We start from the raw sequence: 20,141 nt of genomic DNA on the forward strand, positions 1-20,141 counted from the left end.
CCTCCCCAAAAATCTGGGCCTTGATTTTGTCTTTAAACAACCAGTGGCTTATTGAATTAGAGGAAGCCGGCTTTTCTTCCTCAGGAAACTTGCAGAGGAAACAAAGGGAATTGGAGAGCCCATTTTGCTACAGAGACTGGGCTGGATCTTTTCTGTTCCAGAAGCACAGAACAAGCCTGGACTGGTGCCGTGGTAGGAGAGGAGGTTCGGTTTTGGTCGGTCCGGAGGGGATGGACACCTTTCTGACCTCATTTGGACTGATGCTCATGTGTGTCCAATGCTCAGCTCAGAGACTATCTCCAAACGGGAAGAATGTCTGCCTCAGTATCAGGTACTGGCCCAGAATTCAGTCATGCTGAAGGATCTTTGTCTTATAGTTGTCTCTTCTAAAATTCTTCAGGAAAAATAACAGCAAATGTGTCAATGTTCTACATTTAGGATAGTAATAATAGAGAACTCTAAAATGAACGTGAATCGCATAGACAAGACAGTTTTAAAGTCTCAATGTGAAATGTTTGATCAAATTAAAAATGATAGATATTGGGACATTTTTAGATCATTTTGAAACTACTGAAATCTCTTCTGAAACACTATGGTATTTTTGTCAGGAGAAAAATCTGAGGGGTCTTAAATACAGTCGAGATCTTAAAGAGATGATCTTTGTGATTTATACTTCATAAGAGGTTTCTTATGAACCCATTATTATTTGTCTCTATAAACTGTTCTTATTGTAGCCTATATAATGTCATATTTTCTCAACAGGGATTATTCTCCCACATGTTGTTCTGGATGGGGCCAACATGGTGATGAATGCACTGTCCGTGAGTTGTGATACCATCTGTAGATGTACTTTAATCCAAAATGTATTACATATTGTTTTATTGATGACACAGGAGGCTCGTTTCCTGCAGGCCTGTAGATGTCAGCAATTTTGTGAAGCTGGGGTTTCAGGTACTGCTGTCAGTAAAGTCTCCCTTTTTGTTTTCTCAGCCCTCTGTGAGGGTGAAAGATCCTGTCTGCAGGACGAAGTGTGTGTTTACCCTGGACTTTGTCGATGCAAACCTGGATTTTATGGGTACCAGTGCAAAAGTCGTGAGTAATATCATTATCACCAGTTTTCAAGACTACCTTTTGCAATTGTAAAGCCGTGGCCTTTTAGACATCCAAAAAATATCACACACGCAAGAATGCCTGATAAGTGTAATAATGCTTTGTATATCAACAAAAAATTAATATTGAGTTAACCTACCTTTTTATACACAATTACCAGTTACTTTGTTTTTCCTCCGTTCCGAGTATCAGTGGGAGAAAAAAAAGCTGTTCGAAACTCTGAAATGTAATATATTATGTTATCAACATTAAATACCATTCAATATAAATTGAATACCATTCGTGTCTGCAAAATTTGTATTATTTTATAGTGCTTGTTTTGTGTGTTATTACAGAGTGCTGTTTGTTTTGTTTTGTTGTTTTAACAAAAAAAATGTAAATGATTCAAAGCTTCATGGATCAGTGTAGTAGCCCTATCTGGTAGTGGCGTTCCTGAATGAATCACTGTGTTTAAACGAATCTGTGAATCAGTGACTCGCTCGTGACGTTCGCTTGTTGCCACATACTGGTATAATTATTATTAGCAAGTAACTGCTCTATAAAAAGAAAAAAAAACTGAATTAATGTTCGTTTGTAACATATAATTAATAAATTCTTACATAATATTCATATTATTTTACATTGTATGCAGTACTGCATTTCTAGTTATTGTACGGATCTGAATTCTTATTTCTCTGCAGGTTGTCCTCCTGAATTTTGGGGGGCGGATTGTCGTGAGCTTTGTCCCTGTCACCCTCATGGGCTTTGTGACCCAGTCACGGGTGAGTGCTCGTGCCTATCTAACCGCTGGGGCAACCTGTGCCAAAACAGCTGCAAATGCACACGTCATGGAAAATGTGACCCTGTCTATGGCAACTGCACCTGTGAGGAGGGCTGGTGGACGTCCACTTGCTCCAAAGGCTGTCAGTGCCACCTCGCTACATCCACCTGTGACCCAGCCACAGGCCGCTGCCTGTGTAAGGAGGGCTTCTGGGGCCAAAAGTGCAGCCTGCGATGCAACTGCTATGTGTCCCCCTGCCAGCAGCGCACAGGGGAATGTCAGTGCCTGCATGGCTGGTGGGGTCCGTCCTGTGACCGCCGTTGTAATTGTAATCTCAGCCAATCCGACTGTGACCTGCAATCTGGCATCTGTTTGTGCTACCCGGGTTACAAAGGCTCTGTCTGCAATGAGCCTTGTGAAAGTGGAAAGTATGGCAGTGGCTGTATGAAAGGGTGAGTGAAAAGGCAAGAATAAAGGGATATTTCATAATTAATTTTTTGGGACATCCATGATTTCTGTTTTCCTATCTGTGTGTGTGTGTGTGTGTGTGTGTGAGTGTAGCTGTGGACACTGTGAAGGAGGCCGGTCTTGCTCTAAACAGGACGGCCAGTGTGATGCCTGTGCACCAGGGTGGAATGGCACACGCTGTGACCAGCGCTGTCCTGCAGGTTATTACGGCCATCGCTGCCGAGAAGTTTGTCCGCATTGCAGAAATATGGACCCATGTGACCCGGAAACTGGAGCATGCTTGCACTGTGATCCTGGCCGGTCTGGACCAAGGTACAGATCTGTTGAGATTCAGCTCTGAAAAGAACAACCTATTGGCTTATTTACTCTGGCAAACTACAGTTGCCTAAGAAGGATAGTAGGCATGTGCCGGTCTCAAATTTTCATGTTGCGATTAATTGCTGAAGCTTTTATCACTGTATACGGTATTATCACGATATTGAAATAAGTTGCAAAAAAAGTGTTGTCATACTATAACAGGTTTAATAACTTGAACCACACATTTGAATACAATAAAGCAATACACACAAATGTTTAAAGTAAACAAATATTTAAAACAGATTAAAGTTCTAAAGAATTATAAAGAACAATAGGTAACACTTTACAATAAAGTCTCACCAGTTAATGCTTTAAAAAAGAGCGAATAGCTACATTTTTACAGTTATTCTTCTTTGATAATGTTAGGTAAAAAAAGCAACTGTTGGTGTTAGTTCAGGTCCATTAAATAATAGTTACAACTTTTGATTTTAATAATGTGTTATTAAATGCTGAAATGCACATTTAACTAAGATTTAATACATGCTTTAGAAGTATTTTTCATTGTCAGTTTGTTAATGAATGAACTAATGTTAAATAATGGAGCCTTATTGTAAAGTGTGTGATTGAACACCAGTCAGAACATATTCAAACAATATCTAGGGCATGTAATTTAGTCCAGATTAAAATAATATAAAATGTAGTTTGAAAATGAATAGCCTTAAGTCTTTAAGTATTAAGTATTAGGTTATGTGATGAGCGGGGAAACGGCTGCATTTCTGCTGTTCCGTCAGCGCCCTCTGCTGTCAAAGAGTGAATGTGCACTTTAGCGCCTCCTTCACTCATTCCGCCATGTGCTTAGCTCATGCACGGTCTATTTACATCAGTGCGCATTCCTCTTTGACGTGTTGTTCATTTTAAACAGTTGATGGGTAAAGTATTCTTAAAATTTATTCTAAAAACCGGAATAATTCGTAATAAATAATCACGGTATTTTGAAGTGCCCACGATAACAGTATTGTGCATGTTCATTATTGCGGTATATTGTATTACCGTTTACCGGCACACGTCTAAAGGATAGTTAAAAATGTATGCACTTAATCACATTAAATGATAAACCTTGTCGCAGAAATATAATTCGTTCATTAATCTCTAGATGTCATGGCTGATAGGTCCTTTACAAAGACATAAAATGTGACTAGTGTAGTCTGATTTACAAATTATGAAGCGGCCACCTACAGCCGCTGAGAGGCTAAGCAGCAGGAAAGATTCGTGACGCGTTTACATGCCTTTTAAAACATGTAACAGGAACGTTTTATTGGCATGAGGCAGTTAATAGTAAACGTTACAAACGGTCAACAAAAGTGAGCATTCCTCCCTGCCCACCCCCTCTCTACACGGTCTGACTCAAATGCATCAAACACTCTCAGGTAAATACCCACCTACACACGTGACCAACTACCCGGAAACACCTACTCAAAATACAAAATAAAAGACAAACATTTTCTGCACTTACATTCCAGCCCCTGATTATTACACACAAAAACACGGTAATAATCACCAACACAGTCAAAATACAGATAATATAAACTTGCACATTACATAATTCATTATTGTTACCCTTGTTATTTTTTTTTCCTTTTTTTTTTTTACAAAACACTTAAAAAATAAAAAAAAATGTGTGTGTGTGTGAGAATGTCCAAAAAACTCAAACGTTCCTTTAGTTCATTCTTGTAGCGGAGTAAAAGTTAATGTTCAAGTCTAGTCTAAGTCGGTAAAGTCAATTGTCAATAATACAATCAAGTAAAAGTCAAAAGTCAAGTCAAAGGGTCAGTTGAGAGCTCTCAAATGTCAGTCATAGTTAGTCTTTAGATTCCTCGGCTTCAAGAATACGACATAATTTAGTAATTGGTCTGGTCAAGCAGGTACTCATGGTCTTGATTTTCACTTGCCGTGTGAATCCCTTTTTGTCCTTTATAGTGTGAATAATCTTGCCCATGATCCAGGAACTTCTAGGTGCGTTATCGTCCACTACCAGTACGACATCTCCCAGCTGAAGATTGCGTGTCTTTACCATCCACTTTTGGCGTTCCTGTAGTAGGGGTAGATATTCACCAATCCATCTTTTCCAAAATAAGTTAGCCAGATATTGAATTTGACGCCATCGTCGACGGGCAAACAAATCTTCCTTCTCAAACAATCCAGGTGGTAAGGTAAGCTTTGTTTTCAGAAGGAGAAGATGATTCGGTGTTAACGCCTCCAAATCATTAGGATCAAATGATGATCTGGTTATGGGTCGGTTGTTAAGTATGGATTCTGCTTCACACAAAAATGTATGAAGACCTTCTTCATCCAAACTTTGCCCTCGAAGAATAGAATTCAGTATCTTCTTTATTGATCTGATGAGCCTTTCCCAAATTCCTCCATAGTGTGAGCCGGTAGGAGGATTGAAAGTCCATTTTATATTCTTTTGAAGAAGAACAGTATTGATCTGACTGTGGTTCCAATTTTGGATCGCCTCTTGTAACTCACGCTCAGCCCCGACAAAGTTCGTTCCGTTATCTGAACGAATTTCAGCCACTTGTCCTCGTCGAGCGATAAAACGTCTCAGTGCATGAATGAATGAGTCTGTGTCCAGGGATGCAATCATTTCAATATGAACAGCTCTAATGGCCAAGCAGGTGAAGATGACTCCGTAGCGCTTTAAGATGGTTCTTCCTCGTTTTACCTCAAAAGGGCCGAAACAATCCACTCCGACATGAGTAAAGGGTGGTTTGTCCGGTGAAACTCGATCTAGAGGCAGATCGGCCATCTGTTGATGACCTGCAATTCCATTGAACCTTCTGCAAACGACACATTTTGACAAAACTCTTCTTATGGCCACGCTCGCTCCAGGGATCCAATATCGCTGTCGAAGGGTAGCCAACATGTAGTTCCGCCCACCATGTCCCACTTCTTCATGAATTTGACGCAGAATCAAACTAGAGATGTGCAAGTCTTTAGCCAATATGATTGGGTGCTTAGAGTCTTCAGGAATCAATGCTTTATCAAGGCGTCCTCCAACCCTGATGATATCAGACTGAAGTATTGGATTAAGACTATAGAGAGGACTGTTTCGCTTGACTACTCCATCCTTTCGTAGACTGATCAGTTCCTCAGGAAATCTCTTCCTTTGTGAAAGTTGGATGATTTCCATTTCAGCATTTTCTAGTTCTCCCAAAGAAAGCAAGTCCTTACACACAGTAGATTTGAACTTCTGCATTTCCTTAATAATAGTCGTCCCTTGTTGATATGGATCTGCACTAAAGAAAACAAGAGCAGTCTGTAGTCGTTTCCTTTCTTTGCTAAGGTCCATCAAGATTTTTCTTAGACGAAGGATCCATGCTACGGCTTTCTTTAGTCGAATCCAAGAGGAGAAGTAATTGAGGAGGCATGATATGGAGTCAGATTCTTCTTTGACTTCTACCGTGTTTACCAAAGCACTCCTTTTGATCTCAGGATCATGAGATGGTATTACATCCCTATCGGTGGGATCCATTGGCCACTCTTCTTTTGGTCGAACGAGAAATGGGGGACCAGAAATCCACATCTCGCTCTTCAAGAAAGAATCCACTTTTGCTCCTCTTGACGCCAGATCTGCTGGATTGCTTGACGAATTAACGTATCTCCACTGTGCTACATCAGAAACCTTCAAAATTTCGGATACTCTATTAGCCACAAAGCACTTGAATCTTGAGGTCTTATTCCGAAGATATTTGAGTACTGAAGTGCTATCCGTCCAAAAAACAGAATCCTGAAAGGGCATCTTGAGTTCCTTTGTCCATATCTGGTCGATACGACTAGCAAGCGTGGCAGCTGTAAGTTCCAGGCGAGGGATTGTAATGGGTCTTAAGGGTGTAACTCTTGCCTTACTTACCAGAAGAGTAGAATAGGATAGTTGTTGGTCATTACGAAGCAGCAGATAGGATACCACACCATATCCTTGCTCGCTTGCATCTGAAAAGTGGTGCATTTCAGCAGATGTAACTTCTCCAAATCCATCGGGCTTCAAACATCTTCTGACCTTAAAACTCTCCAAGCGATGCAGATCATCCAGCCAGTTCATCCAACGTTGAACATACACTGGAGGAATAACATTGTCCCATCCTATTCCCTCTCTGCACAGATCTTGCAGTATCCTCTTGGCCGACAAAATTACAGGTGATAAGAACCCCAGAGGGTCGTAGATGGAGCTGACCACTGAGAGAATTCCTCTCCTGGTAAGAGGTCTATCTTTGACAACCACTTTGAAATTAAAGGCGTCTGATTCAGCACACCATTGCACTCCCAATGCCCTTTCAAGTGGCAAAGTGTCATAATCCAAGTCCAGATCCTTTACCTTCTTCTCTCTGTCCTTTTCCGGTATAGCGCCCAATACAGCACGGCTATTACTCATCCATTTTGTTAGATGAAATCCTCCTTTGGCACACATAATAGTGAGATCCTTGTACAATTTCACAGCATCTAATTCAGAAGGTACGGATACAAGGCAGTCATCCACATAGAAGTTATTAAAAACAACATCCAGTGTCTTGGAGTCAAATAGATCCTTTTGATCCATTGCACATTTCCTCAATGCAAAACTTGAGCAACTCGGTGATGATGTAGCTCCAAATAAATGAACCACCATTCTATATTCCTCTGGATTACCATTCACATTACCTTCAGGCCACCACAGGAATCTCAAGAGATCGCAGTCTTCTGGGTGAACTCGTATTTGATGGAACATGGATTCAATGTCAGCCATCAGGGCAACAGATTCCAGTCTAAATCGTACAAGCACGCTCACCAATGCACTGGTTAAGTCGGGACCTTGCAGAAGCTTACTATTCAGTGATGTACCCTGATAAGAGGCTCCACAATCGAACACAACCCTGATCCTGTGTTTTTTGGCATGGTATACACCATGATGGGGTATATACCACAAACGTCCATCACATCTCTTCAGTTCGGCCACAGGTACCTTTTCTGCATAACCCTTATGGATGACGTCCTCCATAAAGGTGGTGTAATCTGCGTGAAAGGAAGAATTTGCTTTAAACCTTTTTTGAAGAGTTAAAGCTCGTTGTTCTGCAATTCTCCTGTTCATTGGCATGACCACTTCAGCATTTCTGAATGGTAGACCGATGTAATAATGACCATTTTTCAGTCTTGCTGAATGGGACACAAAATCCAGAAACTGCGTATCCTCCTTCGACATTCCTGTCAACTCTTCGTGAACAGTCTCCGGAAAATCAGCCTTAAACTGCTGCTTCCACAACTCTTCCAACTTCATTACTGTAATCCTATTTACAGTCACAGGAAGTTGGGCAGCAGCATCCTCTCTATTCAAGCCCACACCTTTCAGTGGTCCATTAACGGTCCATCCAAACATAGTTCTTATAGCAAACGGGCCGTTACCCTGACTACGTATAATCTCCCAAGGCTCCAATGCTACTGGAACATTAGCTCCAATCAAAAGCTCAATACCTGCATTAATCGCAGGTAAGCAGATATGACTCAAATGAGGCCAACATTCAAGATCTTTCTGTGAGGCAATGTTTGCTGTGGTCACAGGCATGGTCTTTTGTGTGTAAACTTCCGGCAACGCACAGTAATATTCTTGATTCAACCCAGAAACCTCCAGGTCTTTCAGAACGTAACTAGCAACGGATTTGTCTTGACTCATCGTTCTGAGAAGAATATTAACTCGCTTCCCAGGGAGGTTGAGTTTGTTCATCAAACTTTCCGTACAGAAAGAAGCAGAACTTCCTGAATCAAGAAAAGCGTACGTCATCACCACACTGTTTCCATTCTTCGATTTGACGCACACTGGAACGATAGATAAAGCACAGGTGTCTGTACCAGCCCCAGTAAGACCACTGGTCTGCAGAGAGACCATGGCACTGTCTACGGCTGGCTTGAATTCGACTTTCTTCTTGTTTGAAGTGTCTTCCTTCTCATGAAGATAAATGTGAAGAAGACTTGGGTGTTTAAGACCACATATGCTACATATACTTCTCCTTTTACAGTCCCTGCTGATGTGTCCTGTATGCAGGCAACCAAAGCAAATTCCTCTCGTCATCAAGAAGTTCATCTTTTCTCTATGACTTTTTCTGGTAAGTTGATTACAAACATCCAGCTGGTGCTCACCACCACAGAAGAGGCAGATTCTGTTGGTTGATATCTTAATGTGTTCTTTTATTTCCGGCATAGCAGTGATAGTAGTAGCAAAGCTGCTTCTGGCTTTTGGCGGAATTATTCTGGTATTCATCTTCCTACCTCCAACAGGTGATGCATCCTGAATATTTCCAAACACAGGATCGGAGAGAATTTTTACTTGTCTCTCAATGAAGTCCACAATATCAGGAAAGGTGGACTGATTATGGCGTCGTTCTTTTAACTCATATGCAACGACTCTCCATTTGTCTTTAAGTTTATAAGGAAGCTTTGAGAGGATAACTTGCATGTTAGTAGTGAGGTTCAGCTCATGCATATAGTGAATGTTTTGCATAGCGTTACAACAGCTCCTTAGGAAAAGACCATACTCTTGTAAAGCCTTAGCGTCTTCAGATTTTATAACTTTCCAAGAAAGAGCCTTTTCCATATATGAAGCAGATATTTTTACCTCATTGCCAAAGTTCTCCTTAAGCAAAGCCTTAGCCCTTGGGTAACCTTGTGAAGGGTTCATGTGCTGGCAACTTCTAACAAGCTCTTTCGGCTGTCCTCGTGTATATTGCTCCAGGAAGTGCAGACAATCCCCTGGGCTGTCTGCTTTCTTTTCCACCACCTCCTCAAATGAGCGCATGAACTCATGAAAGCGCAATGGATCTCCATCAAAGTGCGAAATTTCTCTGGGTGGAAGTGAAGACAATTTATGCTGCTTAACCAATAAAGTAGCAATATCATTTTGCTTACCAATGAGCTGAAGCATGCTTGGGTGGCTCACATCATTTTGAAAACTTGATCCAGGAGCATATCCATTCTGATTATCAAATGATGGCAATGCAGACTGTAGAGGTTTCATTTTGGATCTTGTTGATGGTTGTTGTTGTTCTGACTGGGGTTGAGAATAACTTGAAATCCCTTGTGCGTTATCGATTTGTGATGTACAAGTTGCAGGCAAGAAATCTGATGCCACTGGCACACTAGCCGAAGGAACAAATGGTTCCACATCAGAGCGAAGATGCTTAGATACAATTCTATTAACAGAGATATGAGATTCTGAATGAACATCTTGATACACCTTTACCCTGGCCATTGATTCTGCTAATTTGGTTTCCAAGTTGAGTTTTTCCCTCTTCCGCCTCAATTGTTCCTCCTGTTCCTCTAATTCGTGTTTCTTTTGCAGCATTTGTTGAGAGGCCAATAAAGCAGCCACATCTGCCTCAGCCTTCAGACGAGTGGAAGAAATGGAAGATCGACTGAATCGAGATCCATGAGATGTCACTCTAGTAGATCTTTTGCTGCTTATATTTGAAACACTATCCATTGGTTGAATTTCATCCCCAGAATCCATTCCAACATGTAGATGTGCATTAGAGAGCTGAGTATCATGTGTTGTAGACACAACTTCAACAGAGGGGGAAATACCAGATGGACGAATCCCTTGAGTTGTTGCATCCACTTCCACAATCCTGGGTTCCTGAATATCAGAAAGTGATTTCCCGGTTTCAGTCATCCATAGTTTCACATCTTCTACAAAGCCATTGTAATGTTTAGAAATGGAGTCAAACCATTCATTTTGTTTGGTTTGTTCCTCTGGAGGTAGTAAAGGCAGTATACTTTTATGTAGCACAGATGCGTCAGCCATCAGCAATTGTACCATTTTCAGCATTGAGCACACTTGTGAGACGTTGTCATCACATTTCATCAACCCTTTCATTGACGCAATCACATTCTTCACTTTATTCACTTTACTCTTGCGGTCCTTTTGCAAGGCTTCAATTTTAGCCACCAAGGCTTTTGCCGTGGGCTTAAGCTCCCGTTTGCCACTATCAGCAGCGTGCTCCATATCCTCGGAGTTCATTCTCCAACGCACCAGACAAGTGACTCAATTCCAAACGGCGCCGTATTTAGCGCGCACAGAGCCAGACAATGAATGAATGAGCGTAGTGAGGCGGCAAGAGAGCCTATCCATACGCAAGAGCAACACAAACTGCGTTCCATTCAACGCAACGGCAATAACAGCGTCTTCCACAACAGCGATGCACTCATGTCTATTTAAATCGCTGACATACCTCTTCTGCCGTTTCATGCGTGTCGTGTCCTTTGATCCACTTCACGATGCGGGTCCGCGACAACATGATGTGTCTGTGCAGATACCGCTCGCGTCCATAATCCCAGGATAGCGTGCATATTTTGTTGACTAATGAAGCGGCCACCTACAGCCGCTGAGAGGCTAAGCAGCAGGAAAGATTCGTGACGCGTTTACATGCCTTTTAAAACATGTAACAGGAACGTTTTATTGGCATGAGGCAGTTAATAGTAAACGTTACAAACGGTCAACAAAAGTGAGCATTCCTCCCTGCCCACCCCCTCTCTACACGGTCTGACTCAAATGCATCAAACACTCTCAGGTAAATACCCACCTACACACGTGACCAACTACCCGGAAACACCTACTCAAAATACAAAATAAAAGACAAACATTTTCTGCACTTACAAATTACTTATGAGTTTTTTTTTTGTGAATCAGAAACATCATACAATACAATTTAGCCAGTTTAGTTTGATTCACGATCAAAGTCTTAATTTGTGTTCCGAAAATGATCAAAGGTCTTATGGGTTTGGAACGACATGAGGTTGAGTAATTAATGACAGAATAAAAATTTTTGGGTGAACTAACCCTTTAAAGTGAATCAACAACATACAGCACAACCAATGTCCGAATCACAAATAAATGACTCTTATGAGCCAGTGCATTTTATATTTAAAAAAAAAAGATGAGTTATAGGTTTTAACAAGTCTGAAACACTGCAAGGCCTAAGTTTGTAACATACGGTCCACTGGAGGCAAATGTTCAGAACCCATGTGCAGCATTTATTTATCCAAACATAAATCCTAACAACTCAAAACTTGGCAAAACAACAAACAAAACTTGGCTTGACAATAAACTTAGCTTGATTAAACATAACAGACTTGAGAACACTCACCACCAACGGGTACAACGTTAATAACAGACAAAGACACATGGCAAACATGAGGGCTTAAATACACACACTAAAGACAAGACAAGTGACACCTGTGAACAGTGATTAAACAATGAACCAATGACATGAAAACACATGAGGGCATGGGAATCACATGACAAGACCAGGAAGTGCAAGACAAGACTGTGAACATGACAAACTCAAACATAACCAAGAACATGATAAACTGAAAACAGAACCGAGAACAATGAACATGAACCATCACCAAAACACCCTGTGACAGATCCCCCCCTCTATGGGCGGCCCCTGACGCCCAAACACCACTGGCCTAACAGAGAGTCTTAACCAAAAGTCTTGGGGGGCGGTCTTGGGGGAGGGATGGTGGGCCAGGCCCATGCAGGGGCACCGGACCCAGACATGACCTGGACGGGCCTGGGAGCGTGGGCGGACCTGGACCCTGTGGCGTGGGCGGACCTGGACCCTGTGGCGTGGGCGGACCTGGACCCTGTGGCGTGGGCGGACCTGGACCCTGTGGCGTGGGCGGACCTGGACCCTGTGGCGTGGGAGGACCTGGACCCTGTGGCGTGGGAGGACCTGGACCCTCAGGCGTGGGAGGACCTGGACCCTCAGGCGTGGGAGGACCTGGACCCTCAGGCGTGGGAGGACCTGGACCCTCAGGCGTGGGAGGACCTGGACCCTCAGGCGTGGGGGGCCATGGCGGCAACGGCAGTTCACCGGGCCATGGCGGCAACGGGAGTTCATCAGGCCATGGCGGTAACAGCAGTTCATCAGGCCACAGAGGTGGGGCCTTCATGGCCTCCATGTACCCCTTGCCCCCCCCCAAAATTTTCTTGGGCGGGACAGCGGGGCCGTGGGCTGGAGCCTGGACGGGGCCTTGGGCTGGAGCCTGGACGGGGCCTTGGGCTGGAGCCTGGACGGGGCCTTGGGCTGGAGCCTGGACGGGGCCTTGGGCTGGAGCCTGGACGGGGCCTTGGGCTGGAGCCTGGACGGGGCCTTGGGCTGGAGCATGGACGGGGCCTTGGGCTGGAGCATGGACGGGGCCTTGGGCTGGAGCATGGACGGGGCCTTGGGCTGGAGCATGGACGTGGGCTGGAGCATGGACGTGGGCTGGAGCATGGACGTGGGCTGGAGCATGGTGGAGAGTACTGTGGGAACGTGGAGCTCCTCATCCACCGTTCCCACAGTAAAAGATGAGCCACTCAACTGAAGTGCATAGTCAATATATCCAGCTAGAGTTCCTGGAGAATTGCTCTCTGGCATCAAATACCTTAAAAGGTCATAAATCCATTTAAGAAAATACCCTTGAGGGCAACATCATTAAAGTTCACCTGGTAGCACAGTCCACAAAACTCCTCCACATAGTTCTCTATGGCTTGGTTTCCCTGGCGTAGACGAAGCAAGGATACAACTGCTGGGTCCATTTTGTAGGTCTGTTATTCTGTAACATACGGTCCACTGGAGGCAAATGTTCAGAACCCATGTGCAGCATTTATTTATCCAAACATAAATCCTAACATAACTCAAAACTTGGCAAAACAACAAACAAAACTTGGCTTGACAATAAACTTAGCTTGATTAAACTAGGGATGGCAGACGCGAAACAGACGTTTCGGGGCTTTGCCGAGATCCCGAAGCGCAGATGTTTTGAAACACTGCTCCGAACTGTGATTCGAAACACCCGTATCACGTGACTATGGCTAAATGAAGCTTCAAAGTGTTTCATCAGGTGGTGCCTGTCGAAACTGCGTTGATTAAAGGGGGCGGGAACAAACCACACAGTCACACATCTGTATGAAACTAATTCCCCACAGTTTAAAAGTGAAGTAAATACATCTTCACCTCGTGGGTTTTTGTGAGAGGAGAGTGATTTTGTGATAGCAGTGATTTTGTGATAGCAGTGAGATTTATTGTGCGCTTTGGTTAGTTATATTTAGGCTAGATTTAAATTAGATATATTGACTGATAGGTATAGACAGGGACATATAGTTAAGATAGATATAGTGACACATTCATATAGGCTAAGTTAGATAGTGACAGATAGATAGCACAGCATAAGTTAGATATATAGAATTATATAGATATAGATTCATATGTGATATATAGATAGATATATTAATAGAATATATAAAAATGGAGGCTGCACACAAGAGATGCCGTACATCTGTGGTGTGGGATTTCCATTTGGAAGCACCAAATAAAGTGAGATGTGTGTATTGTAATAGGCAGCTAGCCTTCTGCAACAATACATCATCCATGTATTTACATCATCCACAAATATTTGTGCATGCCAGCAACAAGTGTCCCTTGTGAGAGGATTTTTTAGAAGGCTGGAGAAATTATATATAAAAAAAGAAGTCGGCTGAGTCCTTCAACAGCAGAGCAATTCATATTTTTGAATAAAAATGTTTTGTGACAAATGTGACACATTGTGGCTTTATTTATTTTATTAATGTTTCATTTTGTATAACAAACAAAATATAGTTCTTTACAATGACGAGGCTACAGGTTACAAAACCAAGATCATGTAGTTGTCAGACAGATGTTAAAAACATTTTTTTTTACATGGATCATTGTCAATGTCAAGGTATTTCAGATCAACACATGCAAATTACCACTAGATGGCGTCGTAGAGACGGGTGTCAGATTGATTCGAAGCTTCGAAACAATATGGCACATTTGCTTCAACTGCTTCAGTGCTTCACGAAGCCTCGGTCTGCCCATCACTAGATTAAACATAACAGACTTGAGAACACTCAAAAAAAAAGATGAGTTATAGGTTTTAACAAGTCTGAAACACTGCAAGGCCTAAGTTTGTAACATACGGTCCACTGGAGGCAAATGTTCAGAACCCATGTGCAGCATTTATTTATCCAAACATAAATCCTAACAACTCAAAACTTGGCAAAACAACAAACAAAACTTGGCTTGACAATAAACTTAGCTTGATTAAACATAACAGACTTGAGAACACTCACCACCAACGGGTACAACGTTAATAACAGACAAAGACACATGGCAAACATGAGGGCTTAAATACACACACTAAAGACAAGACAAGTGACACCTGTGAACAGTGATTAAACAATGAACCAATGACATGAAAACACATGAGGGCATGGGAATCACATGACAAGACCAGGAAGTGCAAGACAAGACTGTGAACATGACAAACTCAAACATAACCAAGAACATGATAAACTGAAAACAGAACCGAGAACAATGAACATGAACCATCACCAAAACACCCTGTGACAAAGTTACAGTACTAGAGAGCGTATTTCTTTCATATGCAAGCAAACTAACAAACAAAATGTACCTAAATGAATGTTTAATCAAATTAAAATGGAATTGAACTGAATTTGGAAATCTGGCGATACCTAATTTGAAAGCCTAACAAACATTATAGACAGCAATGAAATTCATTTGAAGTGTGGTTTAAATGTCCAAACGCTTTTTTTGGGCCACTGTACGCGTATTTTCTTCTTGTGTGCATAATTCAATCTAGCTTCTGAGCTATCGTAGGTTTAGACGTTATATCTTTTAATTGACTTTATTTTGGGCTTCTCCCTCTCTGTAGGTGTGACAAACCCTGCACAGATGGTACTTACGGAGATGGCTGCCGCTTCCTGTGTAAAACCTGCAATCATGGGCACTGTGACCATGTGACAGGAAGTTGCTTTTGTCTTCCTGGCTTCCAGGATGAGAGGTGAGGGTACATTGGTATTTATAGGTTGTTTTTAACTTAGTATAAGATTCAAATCAGTGTTCAATCTCTGTTGTAGCTGTAACAGCTCATGTCCTCTTAACCTGTATGGCGTCAACTGCTCCTCCACATGTGACTGTGGGAATCATGCCTGCCATCCAGCAACAGGGGCTTGTCCGAACAGTATGTACAGTAGACACTACATTTGGTTTTTCACAGCTGGTGTTCACATCCCCCTCATCTATTTTTTGTGTGTGTTTGTCTGCTAGGTAGCAGAGCAGGTCTCTTAGCAGGGCTTTTGATTCCTCTGTGCATTTTAATACTCGCCTTGTTGTTCTGCTGCTGCTGTTGCGGCGGGCCAGTCGAAGGGAAGGAAGGGTATGAATTTGTTTTCTGGCAGCTGATACAATACAAAAAAATGTCCTTGAATTTTGTAAACAGTAAGAAGTCTTCTGCTAAATCTGTCCTTCAGAGTGGTGGTTGGGGATGGGAGCCCTACGGTCCGCATGAAGCACCATGTTTACACTGTGTTGGCCAACATGAGTTCTGCCATGCCGTGCATTTCTCTTTGGTCATCTGGTTTACCCCGAGTTACAGGTAATGCATCTATTTTCATTTGCAGCTGTCACTGAGAAACACATGCAAGTGAGATTGTACGTGGACTTATAATGTTCTCCGCTGTCTTCAGTCTCTCATCATGATCCTGAGCTCACATTTAACCACAGCTTCATTGAGCAGCCATCATCCGGCTGGGTGACTGATTCATTTGAAACTGATGATGAAGGAGAGGCCATCTACTGTGAACCGCCCAGGGAAGGTAAAACAGTTATTCATCTCTTTCTGTCGTTTTTACTCTGTAGTTATGGCTGCAGGCCTGCAGCTATAGGTTTTTGCCTTAGCTGTTATTTTTAGTTGTTATTGTGAGCTCCCATAAGACAAACCCCAAAAGAGATAAATTATATTTAATAATATCGGATACGTTATAATATTTTGTTGTTATATCAAATTGAAACGGTTAATATTAAACTATAAATAATATTATAAGAACTCTCGACTTCCAATCTTAAATCTATGCAATGTAACCTAATCTGTTATTACAATTTAAAATAACAGTTTTGTATTTTATTATTTTAATATGTCATTTATTTCTGTGGTTTTTAAAGCTGAATTTTCAGCATCATTTCTCCAGTCTTCAGTTTCACATGATCCTTCAGAAATCATTGTAATATGCTGATTTGCTGCTCAAGAAACATTTGTTATTATTATCAATGTTGCGCCGATTAATTTGTTAGTGTTATGTTTATATTACCATTTATTTGGAATAGAAATCTTTTGTTATAAATGTTTTTACAGTCACTTTTTATCAATTGAATGTACCCTTGCTGAATACAAGTACTTACAGACCCCAAATTCATAGATTCATTATTTTAGAATTCACAACGATTTACATTTACCTCTAACTGTTCACACTAAAGCCACTTTGCAAAATAAAAAAAACGCTGGATGGAGTGGCAAGATTCGCATAAATAAAAAAAAATGTGCATAAAAAATGTATGCACTCAATCCTATTGCAGCAACTTCCAATTTTCCTAGTGATATTTATAGTGGCAGTTTATCAGGAAGTGACAATTTTGTTCTCTTCGACTCATTGGGTGGAAACGCTGCACGTTGAATCGCGAATGTTTTAATTCAAAATTAAAAAAATTTGCGCACAAGTTAAATTCGCAGCTTTGGATGGAACCACAGCTATTGTGCGGGAAGAAAGTCAGATTTGCGCCATATTCAACTGCAATGTGAAAGTATGTAAGAGCAACTTCTGAGCAATATACTGATTCATGTTTACACCCTCTTACAGATGTTCTGACTGTGGCCAGTGGAGAGTTTCAGGAGCTGAACTCCAAGTGTAACTTCTTCCCTGACCCATCAACCTTCAGCAGCGAGGACATGTCACAAGCTTTTGGTATCCCTCGTACCTCCAGCATTGCCAAATCCAAACGCCCTTCAGTCTCTTTCGCAGAGGGCACAAAGTTCAGCCCTAAAGAGCGCCGTAGCTCGACCCAAGATCTGCCAGGAACCAATCGGAAACCCAAAGCCTGGGGTGTGTTGATGATCTCTGCCTTGCAAGGAGGACAGGGTAACCACAGTGAGATAGAAACAGAAAAAGAGGAAAAAAACAATGAGGAGAACATCTCCTCTGAGGAGCAAACAGCTGCCTCTGAAACATCGCAATCTGACTCGGAAAGATATAGTTCAGGCCCGCTCAGGACTTACCTCACTGTGCCCGGTGGGAGACTACGCACACTTTCCAATACCAGAAAGAATACCCAGCCATCTGATGGCAGCCAGGATGCAGATTCAGAGAAGATAACAACTGTTTATGTGACTGTGGGTAAGACCCAAAAGATGGCTAAGCAAGAGCCTCCTTCGGAAGGGCCCGTTCAGACGATTCTGCGCAGATTAGGCAGTCTCCAAAGACAAAGAGAGGAGGCCACCCAGCCCAAAGGCAGGGGGCAGGCGATTGCCAAGCCCCCACGGAGAAAACTGGGAGCACGGGCCAGTGCGTGGGAGCAAACTTCTGGGTCAGGCCAATCAGAGGTGGTCATGAGGAAACCTAGTCGCAGGAAACACAACTCCCTCAGCTCTCCCTGCACAGTAGGGGCAACAGACTTTCCTCAGGAGAACTGCACCCCCAAGAGGCCCTTGTCCTCGATTTTAAAAAGTGTTCCAGAGAGCGATATGCTCCATAGTTTAGAGGTGGAGCAAGACACTGAAGTAGACTGTGAGACAGACACTCTGACAGAGCACGCTTATGAGACTGTGGCTCCGTCTGATAGGGTCTCCACCTCTTCAGAGATTATCATTAATGAAACAGTTATGGACCAAGCAGAACATGAGCCAAATTATGAGAATGTTTATGTAAAGCATTCATAATATTCCTGAATCTTAAAGTTATTGACTTAAAGGGCAATATTTCCCTTTTAAGTTGTACTGTTTAAACATATCTACATCTTCATATATTTTCATTATAATTTCCATTAAATTGTTACTTTTTAGTTAAAAGAAATTACCTTATTTTTAAAAAAATATTTTATCAGGATGCTGCCCTCATGTAACACACGATGTTTGGGGTCAGTATGTTTAATTTATTATTTTTTTTTAAAAAAGAATGCAATAATTTGTTACAGTAAAGACTTTGACATTGTTAAAATTGTTTTATTCTACTCCTTTCAAAATATAAAATGTACAGACCCCAAACATTTGAACGGTAGTGTAAATCAGTCCTGAGCTAAGATATGAACCCTGCAGCAATTATGCATGAAATAACTTCCATAACAATATAGCAAAAATATAATTGGCTTAAACTCCTGAAAAATAATGCGCCCTGGTATCCTAAGGGCGTATAAGTGTGTAATTGCATGTCTTGGTTTTTGGCATCTCTTTCTCTATGCGAGATACATAAGGATTAGTCTTTACATGCATTGTTCTTGGCAGTATGACACTGATTATTTGTATTATGGGGTTATGTAGACAAATTAAATTGCTTGATATTGGCTGTAGCCTCTGTCTTTGGATAGAGCAAGAAACCACAATAAACTGATGAAATGTGCCAAAACACTAGCTGGAATTTTGAATGACTGGATGTTGGCAACAAACATTTTAAGAAACACCCTTTTACTGTTCTGGAGAAGCTTAATTTTGTTGAGAGGACTTTCAAAGGCACAACCTAATAAGATGATGTACCTCACCTAAAGGATTATTAGGAACACAATACTAATACTGTGTTTGACACCGTTTCGCCTTCAGAACTGCCTAAATTCTACGTGGCATTGATTCAACAAGGTGCTGAAAGCATTCTTTAGAAATGTTGGCCCATATTGATAGGATAGCATCTTGCAGTTGATGGAGATTTGTGGGATGCACATCCAGGGCACGAAGCTCCCGTTCCACAACATCCCAAAGATGCTCTATTGGGTTGAGATCTGGTGACTGTGGGGGCCATTTTAGTACAGTGAACTCATTGTCATGTTCAAGAAACCAATTCGAAATGATTCGAACTTTGTGACATGGTGCATTATCCTGCTGTAAGTAGCTATCAGAGGATGGGTACATGGTGGTCATAAAGGGATGGACATGGTCAGAAACAATGCTCAGGTAGGCCGTGGCATTTAAACGATGCCCAATTGGCACTAAGGGGCCTAAAGTGTGCCAAGAAAACATCCCCCACACCATTACACCACCACCACCAGCCTGCACAGTGGTAACAAGGCATGATGGATCCATGTTCTCATTCCGTTTATGCTAAATTCTGACTCTACCATCTGAATGTCTCAACAGAAATCAAGACTCATCAGACCAGGCAACATTTTTCCAGTCTTCAACTGTCCAATTTTGGTGAGCTTGTGCAAATTGTAGCCTCTTTTTCCTATTTGTAGTAGAGATGAGTGGTACCCGGTGGGGTCTTCTGCTGTTGTAGCCCATCCCCCTCAAGGTTTTGCGTGTTGTGGCTTCACAAATGCTTTGCTGCATACCTCGGTTGTAACGAGTGGTTATTTCAGTCAAAGTTGCTCTTCTATCAGCTTGAATCAGTCGGCCCATTCTCCTCTGACCTCTAGCA

General features: G+C 42.0%; 1 protein-coding gene across 1 annotated transcript; it reads left to right on the top strand.

Annotated features, from left to right (window-relative positions):
* The first annotated feature begins 118 nt into the window (after window positions 1-118).
* On the top strand, window positions 119-19,135 carry scarf1 (scavenger receptor class F, member 1). The gene is made up of 11 exons (XM_079823074.1): window positions 119-331; window positions 763-821; window positions 991-1,092; window positions 1,791-2,322; window positions 2,432-2,650; window positions 15,401-15,529; window positions 15,606-15,709; window positions 15,796-15,904; window positions 15,999-16,123; window positions 16,215-16,343; window positions 17,382-19,135. Exons 1-11 carry the CDS (start codon window positions 231-233, stop codon window positions 18,455-18,457), a joined length of 2,685 nt encoding a protein of 894 aa, XP_079679200.1. The 5' UTR covers window positions 119-230; the 3' UTR covers window positions 18,458-19,135.
* Window positions 19,136-20,141: the final 1,006 nt, after the last annotated feature.

The sequence above is a fragment of the Gobio gobio genome (genome assembly GCF_949357685.1).
Source record: "Gobio gobio genome assembly, chromosome: 8".
In the NCBI taxonomy this organism is placed as follows: domain Eukaryota; kingdom Metazoa; phylum Chordata; class Actinopteri; order Cypriniformes; family Gobionidae; genus Gobio; species Gobio gobio.